The 17,224-nt window shown below is 42.9% G+C and overlaps 1 protein-coding gene across 1 annotated transcript; it reads left to right on the top strand.

Annotated features, from left to right (window-relative positions):
* The first annotated feature begins 4,633 nt into the window (after positions 1-4,633).
* LOC115956470 lies at positions 4,634-8,122 on the top strand. Its single transcript, XM_031074838.1, has 3 exons — positions 4,634-4,876; positions 7,634-7,826; positions 7,914-8,122. The coding sequence occupies exons 1-3, from the start codon at positions 4,634-4,636 to the stop codon at positions 8,120-8,122; spliced, it is 645 nt and encodes a 214-aa protein (XP_030930698.1).
* Positions 8,123-17,224: the final 9,102 nt, after the last annotated feature.

The following is a 17,224-nucleotide window of genomic DNA, read 5'->3' as shown; positions in this document are numbered from 1 at the left end:
AATTAATAACTTGGCTAATTAATCAATTATTTTAACCACAAGGGGTCAATTCGTTTGTGGCCTATCAAGTGGAACCATGCAATGAAGGTTGCAGAGTTGAATGCAAGAATGCTTAACGCAGTGGCATCTCAAGTCCTACCCAATGATAAGCTCAATAAAATGCTGCATCTAAATTTGGGTGAATGAAAAAAAAGAACCATTGATTTTCTGTTTTTTGTATGTAGCTACCTTTGTAATTGGAAATATGAAACTTGGATGTACATATGTTAACATTTTTTGTGATTGGAATTAATGGATGTACATATATGATGTGTATAGGTATTTTGAGATGCTCAATTGCAATATAGGTAATTTTTTGACTGATTTCCAGGAAAATGTTTTACATTGGGTAGCCAAATACAGGAAAATACTTTTTGGACAAACGCTTTTACACACAAGGCCAAACACTGAAAATTGTATTCCGGTGTATTCACTATAAACCAAACAAACATCTGAATCCGTTTTCCTTTTCATAAAATATTTTCAGCTGAAAATATTTTATACTCGGAATGCGTTTTACATGTTACCAAACACTTAGTAACAATGGCGGATATGAAAGTAGTGAAAGCAAAAGTGGAGAGAAAAGAATGTAAATTTTTTTAATGTATTAGCTTATTGTTAGTCATCATTTTATCTGATCACATTGTCATTACCAACAATTTGTAGCTTATGCAACGTTTGCATGAGAATATTCTATTACATCTCATATTGGATAGGTCCCCCCCCCATCCCAATCTGGACCCGTATCAGCTCCCCGGTTATACAGTTGGCTCACCAAAAATCCTTGGATCTTTTTCAGAAATGTGGAAATTATTAGCCCACGGGTCAACGTTGAGGAAGGTTTTGTCACTGAACACAGGCATAGAAGTCAATAGAGGCCGGTGCATGTTGAAACTCGATAGGGATATTTGTCCAAATAAGAGCTCCGCTATAAGGTTTTTTTCTTCAACTTATAGTAAGGAATCAAAGTTGTTAAGAGCTAGGAATCAATTAGCACACGTCTCTTACATGTCTATTTTTTTTTATCAAGGTCCCCACTCGAACTTGACAATATTGGCGCTTTAGTTTGTATTTATCTATAGCTTAGTTACCATAATATGCGGGAAATTTGCAAAGAGTTATGGTACAGCCAAGGTGTGACAAAACTAAAATAGAAAATCTGCTCAATAAACTTTAGTATATTGTAGTGAGTACAATAAATTCCATAATATGGGAGGAGATGAGATTTTTCAACAATTCGCACAATACACAAACCTCTCAGCTGTCACTTGAAGCGGAGGGAATTTAATCCCTTGACATTTTAGTTGAAAACGTCAAATTGTGAGAGTTGAACTTAAAATGCAATTTGGTCTTGAACTCTTTTTTATTTGGCTTCTTTAAGAGTGGCACATGGGATGTGAACTTAGAAAAGAAAAGTTTTTGTTCAAGTTCCTGCTAACCAGCTAAAACGTTTTGGCCAAATTGCATAAAGACTCCTGAGGTTTGGGTCAATTTAAAAACACACCCTCTGTACTCATAATTTTGTATTATACACCTTGAGGCTTTCAGTAATGACCCATAAATCCAGGAAAACGCTACCAAATACAAATAGCCCTCAAACTCGAGAAATTATTGGGACCTCCTGGAGGACCTCATCAGAGGTCCTCCTAGGTCCCAACACCCAATAAGAAAATGCCATGTGGCCATTTTTTAAAACTCAACTCCACATCATCACTTCCCATTAACTTAATTATTGTTAGCAAAACCAAACCAAGGTTAAAACTTTTCTCAAACACTCCACTTACCCACTTACCCATAGCTAGATTTAACCCAAAATCAACTAAACATATTAAAAAATTTTCTCAAACGCTTAACCCTATCTGCCTCTTTCTTCCTCTCTCCCTCTAACTTTATTTCGCATAAAATATTGGGCAAACCCAGCTGATACACTCTGTGATTATGACGGAGATGCAGAGCCTAGATGGGTGGCCAGTCGGATTTGTGTAGCGGAATCAAGAAATGTCCTCAGAAACCATCCCCGACGGCAACAACAACAGTGATCCAATCTCCTTGATCCTGCTTCTTCTGCCTCTTCTTCTAACCACACGTGTCTTGGCACACACTATATAGATCATGGAGGATATATCTAAAGAAATATCGTCTGTAGAACATTAGATTTCAGAACTTAAAGAGGTAGTTAACAAGATAAAAGAAACCTCAGATAGCCCTAAACTATATAGATCTAAAACTGGGAACAATAAAAGATATAATAAAAGAAGAGATAACTCAGATTCACATGCTTTAGAAATAAGTCTTAAGAACTTTAAGACAGCTATAGTTAAGAAAACAGATCTAAGATTATAGAAAACCTTCAAGGATTGATAGATTTCCTAGTTAAACAACAAAAGTAAGAAGGAAGAACCCAAGATTACAAACTAGAAGACAAATTCTCACCAATAGAAAAAGAACTCGAATAATGTCTCTATACACAATGAAGGGGTAAAAATATTTCATGACGGGCCTTCGTTAAATTAGGCCTGATGGATCCTAGCTCGTGGGCCGATAGTGGGTAAGCCCTCTAGACTGGAAATACTTGCTACACACACCTGAATCATCATAGAATCCCAAAGAAAATAGGAATCCTAGCACAAAAAGAATTCCGGAAGATACGTGCGCAAATGAAGATCTTCTCTACAAGGAAAGGTCTTATTCATCACGTTTGGGACTATTCAAGTAGAGTCCTATAAGGAAAAGACTTCTACATCAAGAAAGAGGTGCCAGCCTTCTACTACTATAAAAGCCCCAATGCCCTCACAAATTGAGGTATGCACAATTAACCCCTCTCTAGCATTCTAGAGTTGAGAATAGTTCTAACTTGACCTTCGGAGAGTACTTGGCCAGCACCACACCGGTGCTTTTTGTTAGGTCACTTCTTTCTTCTTGCAGGTCACTATTTAAGCGTGCGAAGATCGTGTAACTCACTGGTGATTTTACGGTATCATCAGTTGGTGCCGTCTGTGGGAAACAACTATTTAGCCAGACTAATCGCTTCCCGGACATAAGAGTTACATGGTACTAACTCAATTGATGGCTACCACTAACAACGTTCAAGGAGATGAGCCGTCGCGATCCACTGCATTGGAGAGGTAGGTCCAAACCCTCATGGCAGTAGTGGAATGTCTCACAAAACAGAACCATGATCTGGAGGAACATCTACGCCAAAGGGACGCAGGACACAACGTTGAAGAGGAAAACCAAGAAGGTACCAATGCCGAACGAAGGGACCAAGAGAGGCTGGAGGGCAGTAACTTCCCAAGCAGACCAGAGTGGCAAAACATGAGCCTTCCATCTCTCATGGATACGCCCTTCCACCTACTGTCGCAGAGATGCAGGCGATGAAGGAATAGATGGAGGTCATGATGAATGCCCTTAAGGATGAGTGTCCAATGATCTTGATGACCTAGTAAATAGAACCGACTCACTATTCACTACCTCCGTTAACTCTTTCCCCCTGCCACATAAATTTCGCATGCCTTAGATTGAAAGCTACGACGGGGTCAAGGACCCCCTTGATCACCTAGAGACTTTCAAGACCCTAATGCACCTTCAAGGAGTACCAAACGAGATCATGTGGAGGGCCTTTCCTATGATGCTGAAGGGTCCTGTGAGAATTTGGTTCAGTAGATTAACACCGAACTCCATCAACACTTTAAGGAGTTAAGCGCCCAGTTCACCTTGCACTTTATTGGGGGACATAGGTACAAGAGGTCTACTACGTGCTTGATGAGCATCAAGCAGCGAGAAGACAAGATGCTGAGATCCTACATAACTCATTTCAACAAGGAGGCCCTTTCAATTGACGAAGCGAATGATAAGATACTCGTAGCAGCATTCACTAATGGGTTACAAAAGGGTAAGTTCTTGTTTTCTCTATATAAGAACGACCCAAAAACCATGTTGGATGTGCTCTACAGAGCCACCAAATACATGAACGCGGAAGATGCATTGCTGGCCCGCGAGGAGAAGCCCAGAAAGAGGGAAAGACAGGAGGACACACGACAGGATAGGGGGTGAAAGATGGCTAGAATCGGAGATCGACGAAATGAAAGGCGTTCTAGACCCCTCACTAGGAAGTTCATGAGCTTCACCCCATTAACCGCCCTGATAAATCAAGTCTTAATGTAGATCAAAGACGAAGGAGCACTGACATTCCTTGGTAAGCTAAAGGGAGATCCCTGCAAGAGGTGAAGGGACAAGTATTGCCGCTTCCACCGTGACCATGGGCACGACATAGTCAACTGCTACTATCTAAAATGGTAGATTGAGGCTCTTATTAGACAAGGGAAGCTACAGAGGTTCGTCAACAAGGAATGAACCGATCTGCCCTAGGGGCAGGCCCCACAACGAGAGAACGAGCGCCCTAGACCACCTATAGGGGACATCAGAATGAACGTAGGGGGCACAACCGCTGCCGGATCTTCCAAAAAAGCCCGTAAAACCTACCTTAGAATGGTCCATAACGTCCAACTTACAGGATCCGTACCTGAAATGCCACGAATAGACAACCCCATCATCAAATTTTCAGGAGATAATGCTCGGAGACTTCACCATCCGCATGACGACGCATTTGGTTAGCTTGCAAATAGGGGATTATAACATGCATCGGGTCCTTGTCGACAACAGCAGCTCAGTGGACATCCTATACTATCCAGAATTCCAGCAAATGAGGATTGACAGGGAACGGTTATCCCTAACGAATGCCCTTCTCGTGGGATTTGGAGGAACGAAGGTGTTCCTCTTGGGCGTGATCACACTATCTGTGATGGCAGATGACTATCCTCAGCAGATCACTAGGGAGGTAACGTTTCTCGTAGTTGACTGCTCGTCCACCTACAATGCCATTTTCGGATGACCCACTCTCAATTCCTGGAAGGCGGTGACTTCAACATACCACTTGATGATTAAATTCCCGACGGATTACGGGGTGGGAGAATTGCGAGGAAATCAAGTAGCAGTGCGGGAATGCTATATTGCCATGTTAGAGATGGAGGATCAACAGCAAACAATGTGCATAGGAGAACAATGAGCACTAGCAGAGTCAGTTGAGGAACTGGAAGAGGTGAACCTTGATAACACACAGCCGGAACGGATGACTAGAATTGGCACACTAGCTATTTGGCCAATACGCCAAGTGCTCACGACATTCCTCAGAGATAACCAAGACGTGTTCGCCTGGAGTCACGAAGACATACCAGGAATTGACCCCTCAATCATAGTTCACAAGTTAAATGTGTCGCCCTCATTCCCTCCAATTTGACAAAAGAAACAAGTGTTCGCTCAGGAGCGAGACAAGTCTATAGCAGAGGAAGTTCGAAAATTACTAGAGGTAGATTTCATCCGAGAAGTATACTACCCCGACTGGTTGGCAAACGTCGTCATGGTTAAAAAGGCCAACGGAAAATGAAGGATGTGCATAGATTTCACGGACCTCAGCAAAGCTTGCCCTAAAGATAGTTACCCACTCCCACGGATAGATACTTTGGTGGACTCAATTGCAAGACACCAGCTCTTAAGTTTCATGGACGCTTTCTCGGGCTACAACCAGATCAAAATGGAAGAAGCTGATTAAGAGAAGACCTCCTTTGTTACAAGCCAAGGAATATTCTACTACAAGGTGATGCCATTTGGACTCAAAAATGCTAGGGCAACATATCAGAGGTTAATAAACAAAATGTTTGCACACCAGATTAGGAGGAACATATAAGTTTATGTTGACGACATGTTAGTAAAGAGTCTGCACGAAGATGATCACCTAGACGACCTCAGGGAGACCTTTGACACACTCAGATTATACAACATGAAGCTCAATCCAAACAAGTGCGCGTTCGGAGTGACGGCAGGAAAATTCTTGGGCTTTATGGTGTCCCAAAGAGGTATAGAGGTTAACCTGGAGAAGATACAGGTCATAATGAAGTTAGAACCACCAAGGACGGTTAAGGAGATCCAAAGTTTGAATGGAAAAATCACAGCCCTGAACAGGTTTGCCTCAAGAGTGATGGACAGATGTCTACCCTTCTTCCGCACTCTAATAAAATCATTCGATTGGACGGATGAATGCGAGACGGCGTTTGACGACTTAAAGGCATATCTTTCATCTCCACCGTTGCTCAGTCCATCCAAGCCAGGAGAAGAGCTTTACCTGTATTTAGCCATTTCACAAGCTACTGTAAGCGTAGCTTTGGTAAGAGAGGAAGACGGATTTCAGAGACCAGTCTACTTTACAAGCCAAGCGTTTTGAGGAGCAGAAGGGAGGTACCCTCAGATGGAGAAGCTGGCTTTTGTGTTGGTAATCGCAACGCGAAGACTCAAACCGTACTTCCAAGCACATACCATTGTTGTCTTGACGGACAAGCCCTTGAAAAAAGCTATGAGTAGTCCAGAGGTAGTAGGAAGAATGACTTTATGGGCAGTGGAGCTTAGTGAGTTTGACATATAGTATCGTCCACGAATGGTTGTAAAAGGGCAAGTAGTGGCTGACTTTATCACTGAATTCACCCTCAGAGATGGCCAGGGGGCAGAGAAGAAAAGACAGTGGAATATTTATACAAACGGATCATCAAATAGACAAGCTGAGGGGGCTGGCATGGTGGTCCAAACCCCAGTGGGGGATAAGATCTAGTGTATGATCCGACTAGATTTCACCACAACCAACAACAAGGCAGAATATGAAGCCTTGGTGGCAGGGTAGACCTCGCAAAGGCTGCAGGTGCGAAAAACGTGGTCGTGCATTGTGACTCACAGGTAGTAACAAGTCAGATTAATGGCGGCTATGAGTGTAAGAATGAAAGGATGAAGAGGTATCTAGAAGAAGTGAAGTATTGAATTGGCAACCTCAAAGTTAAATTCATTCAAATCCCAAGGGAAGAAAACGAATGTGCCAACCATCTAGCAAAAGCTGCTTCAGCCGAATTTATGCTTGTCCCCAAATAGGTATTATCATTTGTTCAAGTCTCCTCACTTATTGATGACGAAACGAATGTGCAAGAAGTAGATACTGAATGCAATTGGACTACGCCATTGGTATCCTATCTGAGAATTGGGTGTTACCAGACGGGAAGGACACCGCTAGAAAGTTGAAGGTCCAGGCATCACGATTTGTGTTGATAAAAGATGTCTTATACAAAAGAGGGTTCTCTCGACCATACCTGAGGTGTTTAGGCCATGAGGAAGCAAATTATGTAATGAGAGAAATCCACGAGGATATCTGCGGAAACCACTCGGGGGCACGGTCATTAGTACACAAGATGATCCGAACAGGATACTATTGGCCTACAATGCTGAAGGACATGCAAGTTTATGTCAAGTCCTGCGACAGGTGTCAGAGGTTTAGCCATTTCATTAGGCAACCATCCGAAAAGCTGACCCCTATGACGGCACCTTGGCCGTTCGCTCAATAGGGACTAGATATCATGGGCCCATTCCCAACAGCGGTCAGGCTGCTAAAGTTTCTAGTAGTTGGCATTGACTACTTCACTAAGTGGGTAGAAGTAGAGGCCTTAGCTACTATCACGGAGAAGAACATCTGAAGTTTTGTCTAGAGAAATATCATATGCAGGTACGAGATACCAGAGTGATGGTCTTTGACAACGGTAAGCAATTCGATAACAGCGCATTCAGAGACTTCTGCTTGGAGCTAGGGATTAAGAATCACTACTCGTCGCCTGCACACCCACAAGCTAATGGGCAAGTCGAAGTTACGAACCGATCCTTGCTCAAGATAATTAAGACTCGACTTGAGGGGGCAAAGGGTATCTAGTCGGATGAACTACCAAGCATTCTGTGGGCATACCGGACTATAGCAAGAACACCCACTAGAGAAATGCCATTTTGATTAGCATACAGAAGTGAAGCTGTCATTCCCACAGAAGTAGGGCTCACAAGCTATTGGGTGGAGAACTACGACAAGGATAAGAACGAAGAGGCCATGTGCCTTCAGCTCAACCTAGTGGACGAAGTCAAAGTGACAGCAGAGCAAAGGTTGGCGCGTTATCAGAATCTCATGGCGAAACACTACAACTCCAACGTTAGGCATAGAGACTTTTAGGTTGGTGATCTTGTACTACGGAAGGTAATGGGTGCCACCAGAGATCCTTCGCAAGTGAAGCTCGGCCCCAACTGGGAAGGACCCCACAGGATCGCTTTATGGCAAAGGAAGGGCACCTACCACCTTGAGACGCTGGACGGACAAAAGCTGCAGCACCCAGGGAACACGGAGCACCTACGAAAATACTACTAGTAGAGATAATATGAAGAACAGCAACGATCCCCAATTTCCCAGTTTATTTAATCTTAGCTACAATTACTAGTTTTTCTTTGACAATTTTCGCTACAATACGTTGTGCCTTTTTAAGCCTAAGAGGGCAGGTACTTTTTCCTACAAACGCATTTTTTTTTAAGAGGAATATTCAGACACAACCGTGTTTTTCTACTTGAATTCTTACAAAGTTCAAAAGTGGATGAGAGAAAACAACGCCCACAAAATGGACGGACCACCCATAGGGTGGAAACTATTACCAAGTCCACAAAGTGGATGGATCACCCATTGTTTGAAAATTTATTATCAAGCCCACAAAGTGGACGGACCACCTATAGGGTGGAAACTATTATTAAAGTCCACAAGCTGGACGGATAATCCCGGATGGGTGAAAATCAAAGTCCATAACAATGGACGAGTAATAAATAAAGTCCACAAGACGGACGGATCATCCCAAGAAGGATGAAGTTTCTAAAGTCCATAAACATGGACAGACACAAATAAAGTCCACAAAACGGACGGATCATCCCAAAAAGGATGAAGTTTCTAAAGTCCATAAATATGGACGGTTACACAAAGTCCACAAGCTGGACGGATCATCCTAGATGGGTGAAATTCGAAGTCCATAAAAGTGGATGGATAATAAATAAAGTCCACAAGCTGGATGGATCATCCTAGACGGGTGATATTCGAGGTCCATAAAAGTGGACAGATAATAAATAAAGTCCACAAGACGGGCGAATCATCCAAGACGGGTGAAAACCTCTTAAGTCCATAAAAGTGGACGGTTAGTACAAATTCCACAAGCTGGATGGGTAATCCCGGACGGGTAATCTCGGACGGGTGAAACCTCTAAAGCCCATAAAAATGGTGTTTAATATGCAAAGTCCATAAGTTGGATGGATCATCCCAGATGGATGAAACTTCTTAAGTCCATAAAATGGACGGATAACAAGTTCTTTAAGTTCACATAAATGGACGGATACAAGCCCACAAACTGCATGGATCATCCCATAAGGTGAAAATTCCAAGTCCACAAGAAAGGATGGGATAAACTACCTAGTATTTTAGAAGGACGGTTCATCCATACATGATCTAAAATTATGTACAAATCCATAAAGATGGATGCTTCTCCATAAAGTGGACGGGTCATCCGCTAAGAATTAAAATCTTAGCCCAGGAATTGGACAATTGAAGAGGATGGAGATTTATACATCTTGTTCAAATAATAAAGATAGATAAGACGGGCATAAAATTGTGAAATAAAGCAAATAACATTGATGGATAAAACCTTCGAGGGGCAATTGTTCACTACACAAAATTAATGATGGATTGTTCTCAAATTTAAAAAAAAAAAAAAAAAAAAAAAAAAAAAAAAAAATCTCTACTCTTTAGGGTTGGCATCTTGAACATTCTGTGTTTGAGCTGACTCTCCGTCGCCTTGGGCTGTTTCCTTAGCAAAAAGGTTATTTGTGTTCTCTGAGGCGACGGGCATAGCGGACGTCTAGGCTTGGTCTTCAACTTTTATCATGGACACATCCAAGGCAGGGTAGGCTTTCTTAAATTGACGAAGCGCGTCATAAAACCTTGCAGGAATAAGTCTTCCAGCTCAGACAATAAGGCGTCAGAGTCATGATATTCTCGTATCACCGCCTCCTTAGCTTGACGGAGCTTTTCCTTCAAGTCTTGGATCTCCTTGTCTTTGACCTCTAGGGCCTTCTTCGCCTCATCTGTCTTTTGCTCAAGCTCCTTCCTCACTTGCTCTGAAAGGTCAAACTTTTTCTTCAAAGTGGACTTCCACTTGTTAAGTTGACCCAGCTCATCCTCTGTCTGCTCTGCCTTTGCTCTCACACGTTCCAGATCCATCTCATGATTAATGCATCGATCCATTAGGCCCTTCATCATAATCAGGGACTGAAATGATAAAGTTAGAAGGGTTAGATAAAAACTAAGTGGAGTGGACGGATGTAAGTTGACGGACAAGGATTACTTGTGCAATCGCGAAGAGCCTCATCTCCCTCATTGCCTCCATGGAGTGATTGCCTAAATCCTCATAGTCCTTTGACGTGATGACAAACGAAAGTTTCTCCAGGGCATATTTGGAGTCGTCACGGAGGAGGGTAGGTGGCTTCTCCTGGCTAGTGGACGGGGCCTTCATAAAGCCCTTGCCTGACCCATGCTTTGCTGGGGCGACCGTTTTCACACCCTCAGCCATCAACCCTACAACGGGTTCCAAAGGGACTTTTTGTTGCTTAAGAGGATGGTCCCCTTTGGACGGTTGCTTCCTTTTTATTGACGGAGCTGTCTCCTTGGGCACCACCTCGCCAGACTCCTTTCTCTTGGTAGCCTATGTTTTAATCAACGCCCTCCTCTTAGCGTCGTCCATCTTTGTAAAGAAGGATGGATGTAGTTATTAACTAGCGAAGCTAAAAGCCATTTAAGCGAAATAAGGTCAACGGACTTACGTCTGCGAATTTTTGCATTGTATCTGACGGCTTCTGGCATTGGTTTAGGATCGTCACAATACCAGTGGATTGTATTAGGATTCACTAACTTTGGCCAAGTCCTTTCCTCCGGCTTGGTCTTCTAGAAAATCTTTGCAAGGAATTTGGGAATGGATAGTTGAATTCGAGGACAACTAACCTCCAAGAACAGGGATAGAGGAAACAGAAACAGAGAAAGATATTAGAGAATGAAAATAGAGTATTCTATTACAAATTGGTTCCTTTTACAATCTGTTATCCCTGTTTTATACCCGTAGCTTCCACTCTAAGCTTAGCTGGATAACTACCTTCTAACCACCTTGACAGCTCATCAATCTAACTAACTCTAACTACCTTGACAGCTCATCCATCTAACTAACTCTTCCTTCAGCTAACCACTTCTATATCTGCTGTATTACACAGAGGCTGCACCTCTCATCAGCTCATCACGCACGCTGCATCAGCAACTAGCACACCTTCATGCAGCACCACATGCATTGGTCCTTAGCACCATGCACACTAGCCATCAGTCACATATGCACACACATACAATAATTGGGTTCCTAACAATGCCCCCTCCTTAAAACACCTTGCCCACAAGGTGTGGAAACCTCTGTTGCAGATCAAACAAGTGTTCCCAGGTTGCATCATCTTTGCTTTCATCCTGCCATTGCACAAGGACCTGGGTGATGAGTCTGCTCCTCAACTGATGAGTTCTGGTATCCAACACAGCCACAGGCTCAAGGGCAAGTATATGCTCTGCAGACACAGTTGGTAAAGCAGGTCTAGGAGTCACATGGGCACCCAATTTGGCCTTGAGATTTGAGACATGAAACACAGGATGAATTTGAGACCCCTCAGGCAAATCCAACTTGTAAGAAACCTGACCAACCTTCTGCAAAATCTGGAAGGGACCATAAAAACGAGGAGCAAGCTTTCCAAATTGTCTGGACTGCACTGAAGCTTGCTTGTATGGTTGAAGCCTTAGATAAACCCAATCTCCCACCTCAAAGGACCTATCCACTCTCCTTTTGTCAGCAAACCACTTCATCCTTTCTTGAGCTATATTCAAATTGTGCTTCAGCAAGGAAAAATGTTGCTGCCTATCCTGCAAATAAGAATCCACAGCTGCAACTCTAGTCACCCCTGGCACATATTCCACAATCTTAGGAGGAGGATAAACATAAAGGGCCTCAAAGGGAGTAAGTTTAATGGAAGTGTGGAAGTTAGTATTGAACCAAAACTCAGCCATGGGCAGCCAATCTACCCAAGAATGAGGTCTGTCAGCAGCATAAGCTCTCAAGTAGTGTTCCAGACTTTTGTTCACCACTTCAGTCTGCCCATCTGATTGAGGATGATATGAAGAAGACATGGCCAAGTGAGTTCCCTGCAGTTTCATCAATTCTGACCAGAATTTGGAAGTGAACACCGGGTCCCTATCACTCACAATTGTAGATGGCATACCATGTAATTTGAAAACATACTACATGAACACTTGGGCAACCTTAGTAGCAGTGTAAGGATGAGCCAAAGGGATGAAATGTACATACTTGGTGAACCTGTCCACCACTACAAAAACCAGTGATTTCTGTTGAGACTTAGGCAACCCCTCCACAAAATCCATGCTAATGTCCAACCAAGGTCTATTAGGAATAGCCAATGGCTGCAACAAACCAGCAGGTAAGCAAGTCTCACTCTTCAACCTCTGGCATGTATCACACTCCCTTACAAACTGTTTCAAGTCCTTTACCATACCAGTCCAGTAGAAGTCTTTCTTAAGCCTCTGAAAAGACTTTAGATAGCCAGAATGACCCCTAGAGGGCTAGCATGAACCTGTTGCAACACTTGAGCCTTCAATTCCTGAGCTGAACTTCCCAAGAAAAGCCTTCCCTTGTAGAATAACAAGTCATTACAGACAGTAAAGCCAGTTGGACCATCACTACCTGACTGAATAGCAAGGATAATCTTCTGGATTGTAGCATCAGAGGTGTAAGTCAGCTTGAGTTCATCCAACCATGTGGGAGTAGGAAAAGAAATCATGCAGAGAGTCCCCACCCTAACATCCCTAACCTCTTCAACCCCCACAACTTCTTTTCTGGAAAGTGCATCAGCTACCAAATTATCTTTCCCATGCTTATATTCAACCACAAATGCATAGCCAAGGAGCTTAGTTATCCATTTTTGTTGAGCAGGGGTTCCAATCTTCTGTTCCAGCAACTATTTAAGGCTTTGATGGTTAGTTTTAATCACAAAGGGTCTGCCAAGTAGATAGGGTCTCCATTTCTTGACTGCCACTACCAGAGCCAACAACTCCTTCTCATAGGTTGAAAGGGCAAGGCTTTTGCCTTTCAAAGCTTGGCTATGGTAAGCAATTGGTCTCTGGTTCTGCATGAGGACAGCACCAACACCTACTCCAGATGCATCACACTCTACCACAAAGGACTTAGTGAAATCCGGTAGAGCCAAAACAGGAGGTTGTGACATTGCATCCTTAAGGAGTTGGAAAGCTTGAGAAGCTTCAGGGTTCCAGTTAAATGAATCCTTTCTCAATAAAGCTGTTAGAGGGGCAGCAATTTGTCCATACCCCTTGACAAACTTCTTGTAATAGCCAGTCAACCCCAAGAATCCCCTTAAAGCTTTCACATCCTTAGGAATTGGCCATTGCTGCATAGCAGCAGTCTTCCTTGGATCTGTCCTGACCCCTTCACCAGAAATAAGATGGCCTAGGTACTCCACTTCCTTACAAGCAAACACACACTTTGATTGTTTAGCATACAATTGATGTTTCACCAAGACTTCCAAGACTACATGAAGGTGATGCACATGGTCACTCACAGTCTTACTATATACAAGGATGTCATCAAAAAAAACCAACACAAATCTCCTTAAGTAAGGCTTAAAAATGGTGTTCATGAGGGATTGGAAGGTGGAAGGTGCATTGGTTAAGCCAAATGGCATGACCAAAAACTCATAGTGGCCTTCATGAGTCCTAAAGGCAGTTTTAGGAATATCCTTCTCCCTCATTCTAATCTGATGGTACCCGGACCTTAAATCTAGTTTAGAGAAGACAGCTGCACCAAACAATTCATCCAATAGCTCATCTATGACAGGTATAGGGTATTTATCTTTAATAGTTTCTTGGTTTAAGGCTCTATAATCAATGCACATTCTCCATGAACCATCAGCCTTTCTCACTAAGAGAACTGGTGAAGCAAAAGGGCTGCTACTGTTTCTAATTAAACCAGCAGATAGTAATTCCCTAACAATCTTCTCAATTTCATTTTTCTGGTAGTAAGGGTACCTGTAAGGCCTTTGACATATAGCTTGAGCTCCTTCCTTCAAGGTAATTTGGTGTTCATGGTCCCTTAAGGGTGGCAGCCCCTCTGGTGTAGCAAAGACTGACTTGAACTCATCTAACAAAGCAGCCACTCCTTCAGGCAGCTGGTCCATACCCTCTACAGCTAATAACTGAGGCTAGAATGTAATGTGAAGAACCAAACCCTTCTCAATAGATTGCTTCAAGAAAGTCTTCCCATCTTGCAATTGAGACCTTGTGCTCCTCAACCCTTGTAGCAGTACATGTTTATGATTATAACCAAAGCTCATTGTAAGCATTTTGAAATCCCATTGAATTACTCCTAAGGTACCCAACCACTAAGTCCCTAGAACCAAGTCACACCCTCCCATTGGCAACACATGCAAATGCACCCTAAACTCATTCCCTTGTACTCGGATTGGAACCTCCTCACAAACACCTTGAGTTTTAATCAAATCACCATTGGCAACCTTCACCTCCAAGACTTGAGAAGCATCAACATTCAGGTGCAGATGTGACACCAATGCAGCATCAATGAAGTTGTGAGTACTCCCTGAATCAATAAGAATGACAAAGGACTTATGCTTGATCCTGCCCATGACTCTCATAGTGCCTGAAGTAAGGGTACCACTCAATGCATAAAGAGTAATCTCAGCATCTTCCTGTCCAACCTGATCTGCATAGCACTTTTCTTCCAAATCAGTAATGTGAACTCCAAAGTTGGTGTCTTCCTGAGCTAATTCTGCAGAATCCAGTAAGAACAGCATAGCATTCTTGCACTTATGGCCAGGAGCCCACTTCTCATCACAATTGTAACACAACCCCTTCTTCTTCCTTTCTTCCATTTGAGCAGGAGAAATTTTCTTGATGGGCAGCCTTGGTTTGTACTCCAATAGAGAAGGAGTTTTTGGAGGAACTCCTAAAATGGAAGGCTTATTCTGATCCCTTTGAACTTTAGCAAACTTCTTGCAACTCCAATTGTACTCTTCTTGAATTTTTGCCAAACCAAAAGCCTCATTCAATGATTTAGGACTCAACATTCTCACTGGCAGCCTTATTTCATCTCTTAACCCACTTAGGAAGCAACTTAACTTGTGAGCAGCAGATAAACCCTTAATCCTATTAGACAATACTTCGAATTGAGCTTTATACAGGGACACTGAAGCAGTCTGTCTCAGCCTTGTAAGTGTTTCCATGGGATCATCATAAGCCGTGACCCCAAACCTGATGTGCAATGCTTGAATCAATGATTCCCAATCCACAAAAAGACCTGCATCTTCACTATCTTGAAACCAGATTAAGGCTTCACCCTCCATATGAAATGAAGCTAACATTAGATTCTCTGCAACAGGTGTATTATAATACTTGAAGTATTGATTGGTTTTGTAAATCCAACTAGCAGGATCTTCTCCAGAAAACCTTGGAAATTCCAATCTCACAGGACGAGACAGAGCCATTGTTGATGAATTAGCATTTCTGGCTTCCACATTTGTTGGAGATTGAGGCAATCCACCTTGGACAGAGTCATTATGCCACTGCACTAGAATTGCTAGTTGCTGAGTCATTTCGTTCATGGTACGTGTGTGTATTTCCTGAATGGTACGCATTTCTTGAATCTCTTTACCGTGATGATCAGACGTAGTTCTAGGCCCAGCAATGGCTTCCTGAGTAGCAATAGTGCTTGATCGTGTTTCTGCCATGGCCAAGGAAAGCCAAGCTCTGATACCAAATGCAAGGAATTTGGGAATGGATAGTTGAATTCGAGGACAACTAACCTCCAAGAACAGGGATAGAGGAAACAAAAACAGAGAAAGATATTAGAGAATGAAAATAGAGTATTCTATTACAAATTGGTTCCTTTTACAATCTGTTATCCCTGTTTTATACCCGTAGCTTCCACTCTAAGCTTAGCTGGATAACTACCTTCTAACCACCTTGACAGCTCATCAATCTAACTAACTCTAACTACCTTGACAGCTCATCCATCTAACTAACTCTTCCCTCAGCTAACCACTTCTATATCTGCTGTATTACACAGAGGCTGCACCTCTCATCAGCTCATCACGCACGCTGCATCAGCAACTAGCACACCTTCATGCAGCACCACATGCATTGGTCCTTAGCACCATGCACACTAGCCATCAGTCACATATGCACACACATACAATAATTGTCCTTTGACGTGATGACAGACGAAAGTTTCTCTAGGGCATATTTGGAGTCGTCACGGAGGAGGGTAGGTGGCTTCTCCTGGCTAGTGGACGGGGCCTTCATAAAGCCCTTGCCTGACCCATGCTTTGCTGGGGCGACCGTCTTCACACCCTCAGCCATCAACCCTACAACGGGTTCCAAAGGGACTTTTTGTTGCTTAAGAGGATGGTCCCCTTTGGACGGTTGCTTCCTTTTTATTGACAGAGCTGTCTCCTTGGGCACCACCTCGCCAGACTCCTTTCTCTTCGTAGCCTGTGTTTTAATCAACGCCCTCCTCTTAGCGTCGTCCATCTTTGTAAAGAAGGATGGATGTAGTTATTAACTAGCAAAGCTAAAAGCCATTTAAGCGAAATAAGGTCAACGGACTTACATCTGCGAATTTTTGCGTTGTATCTGACGGCTTCTGGCATTGGTTTAGGATCGTCACATTACCAGTGGATTGTATTAGGATTCACTAACTTTGGCCAAGTCCTTTCCTCCGGCTTGGTCTTCTGGAAAATCTTCTTAAGAAAACCAAACTCCTCAGTACTAACCTGTGGACGCCGTCTAATTGCAAAAGAAAAGGACAATTAAAAATGATGGGGAAATTATAACTGAATGAATATAAATAGAATCTGTAAACTAGGACAGGTAAATACTGGGCAGATTTAATACTCCCCAAGTAGTGTCAACAGGCATGTGCTCCGTCTCCCCTGGATGACCCATCCACTCGTCACCCTCTAGGAAGAAATAACGACTCTTCCAGTCTCTATTTGAGTCGGGGGTCTCAAATATAACCTTCAACAATGGACTCCTACTAGAAAAATTGTACATCCCCCTTGATCTATCTATCTCATCTAGACGGTAGCAGTGGAGGAATTCCCGCACCGTCAGTCTCCTAGC

The sequence above is a fragment of the Quercus lobata genome, chromosome 8 (genome assembly GCF_001633185.2).
Source record: "Quercus lobata isolate SW786 chromosome 8, ValleyOak3.0 Primary Assembly, whole genome shotgun sequence".
Classification (NCBI taxonomy): Eukaryota; Viridiplantae; Streptophyta; class Magnoliopsida; order Fagales; family Fagaceae; genus Quercus; species Quercus lobata.
This window is presented reverse-complemented; position numbering and strand designations above follow the sequence as displayed.

Bases quoted from the DNA above. Each gene is read 5' to 3' on its own strand.
- LOC115956470 (XM_031074838.1), top strand. From the start codon at position 4,634: ATGACGACGCATTTGGTTAGCTTGCAAATAGGGGATTATAACATGCAT. The intron at 4,877-7,633 runs GTAACGTTTCTC...TATCATATGCAG, and splicing joins CTCAGCAGATCACTAGGGAG to GTACGAGATACCAGAGTGAT. The intron at 7,827-7,913 runs GTATCTAGTCGG...CATTTTGATTAG, and splicing joins TCGACTTGAGGGGGCAAAGG to CATACAGAAGTGAAGCTGTC.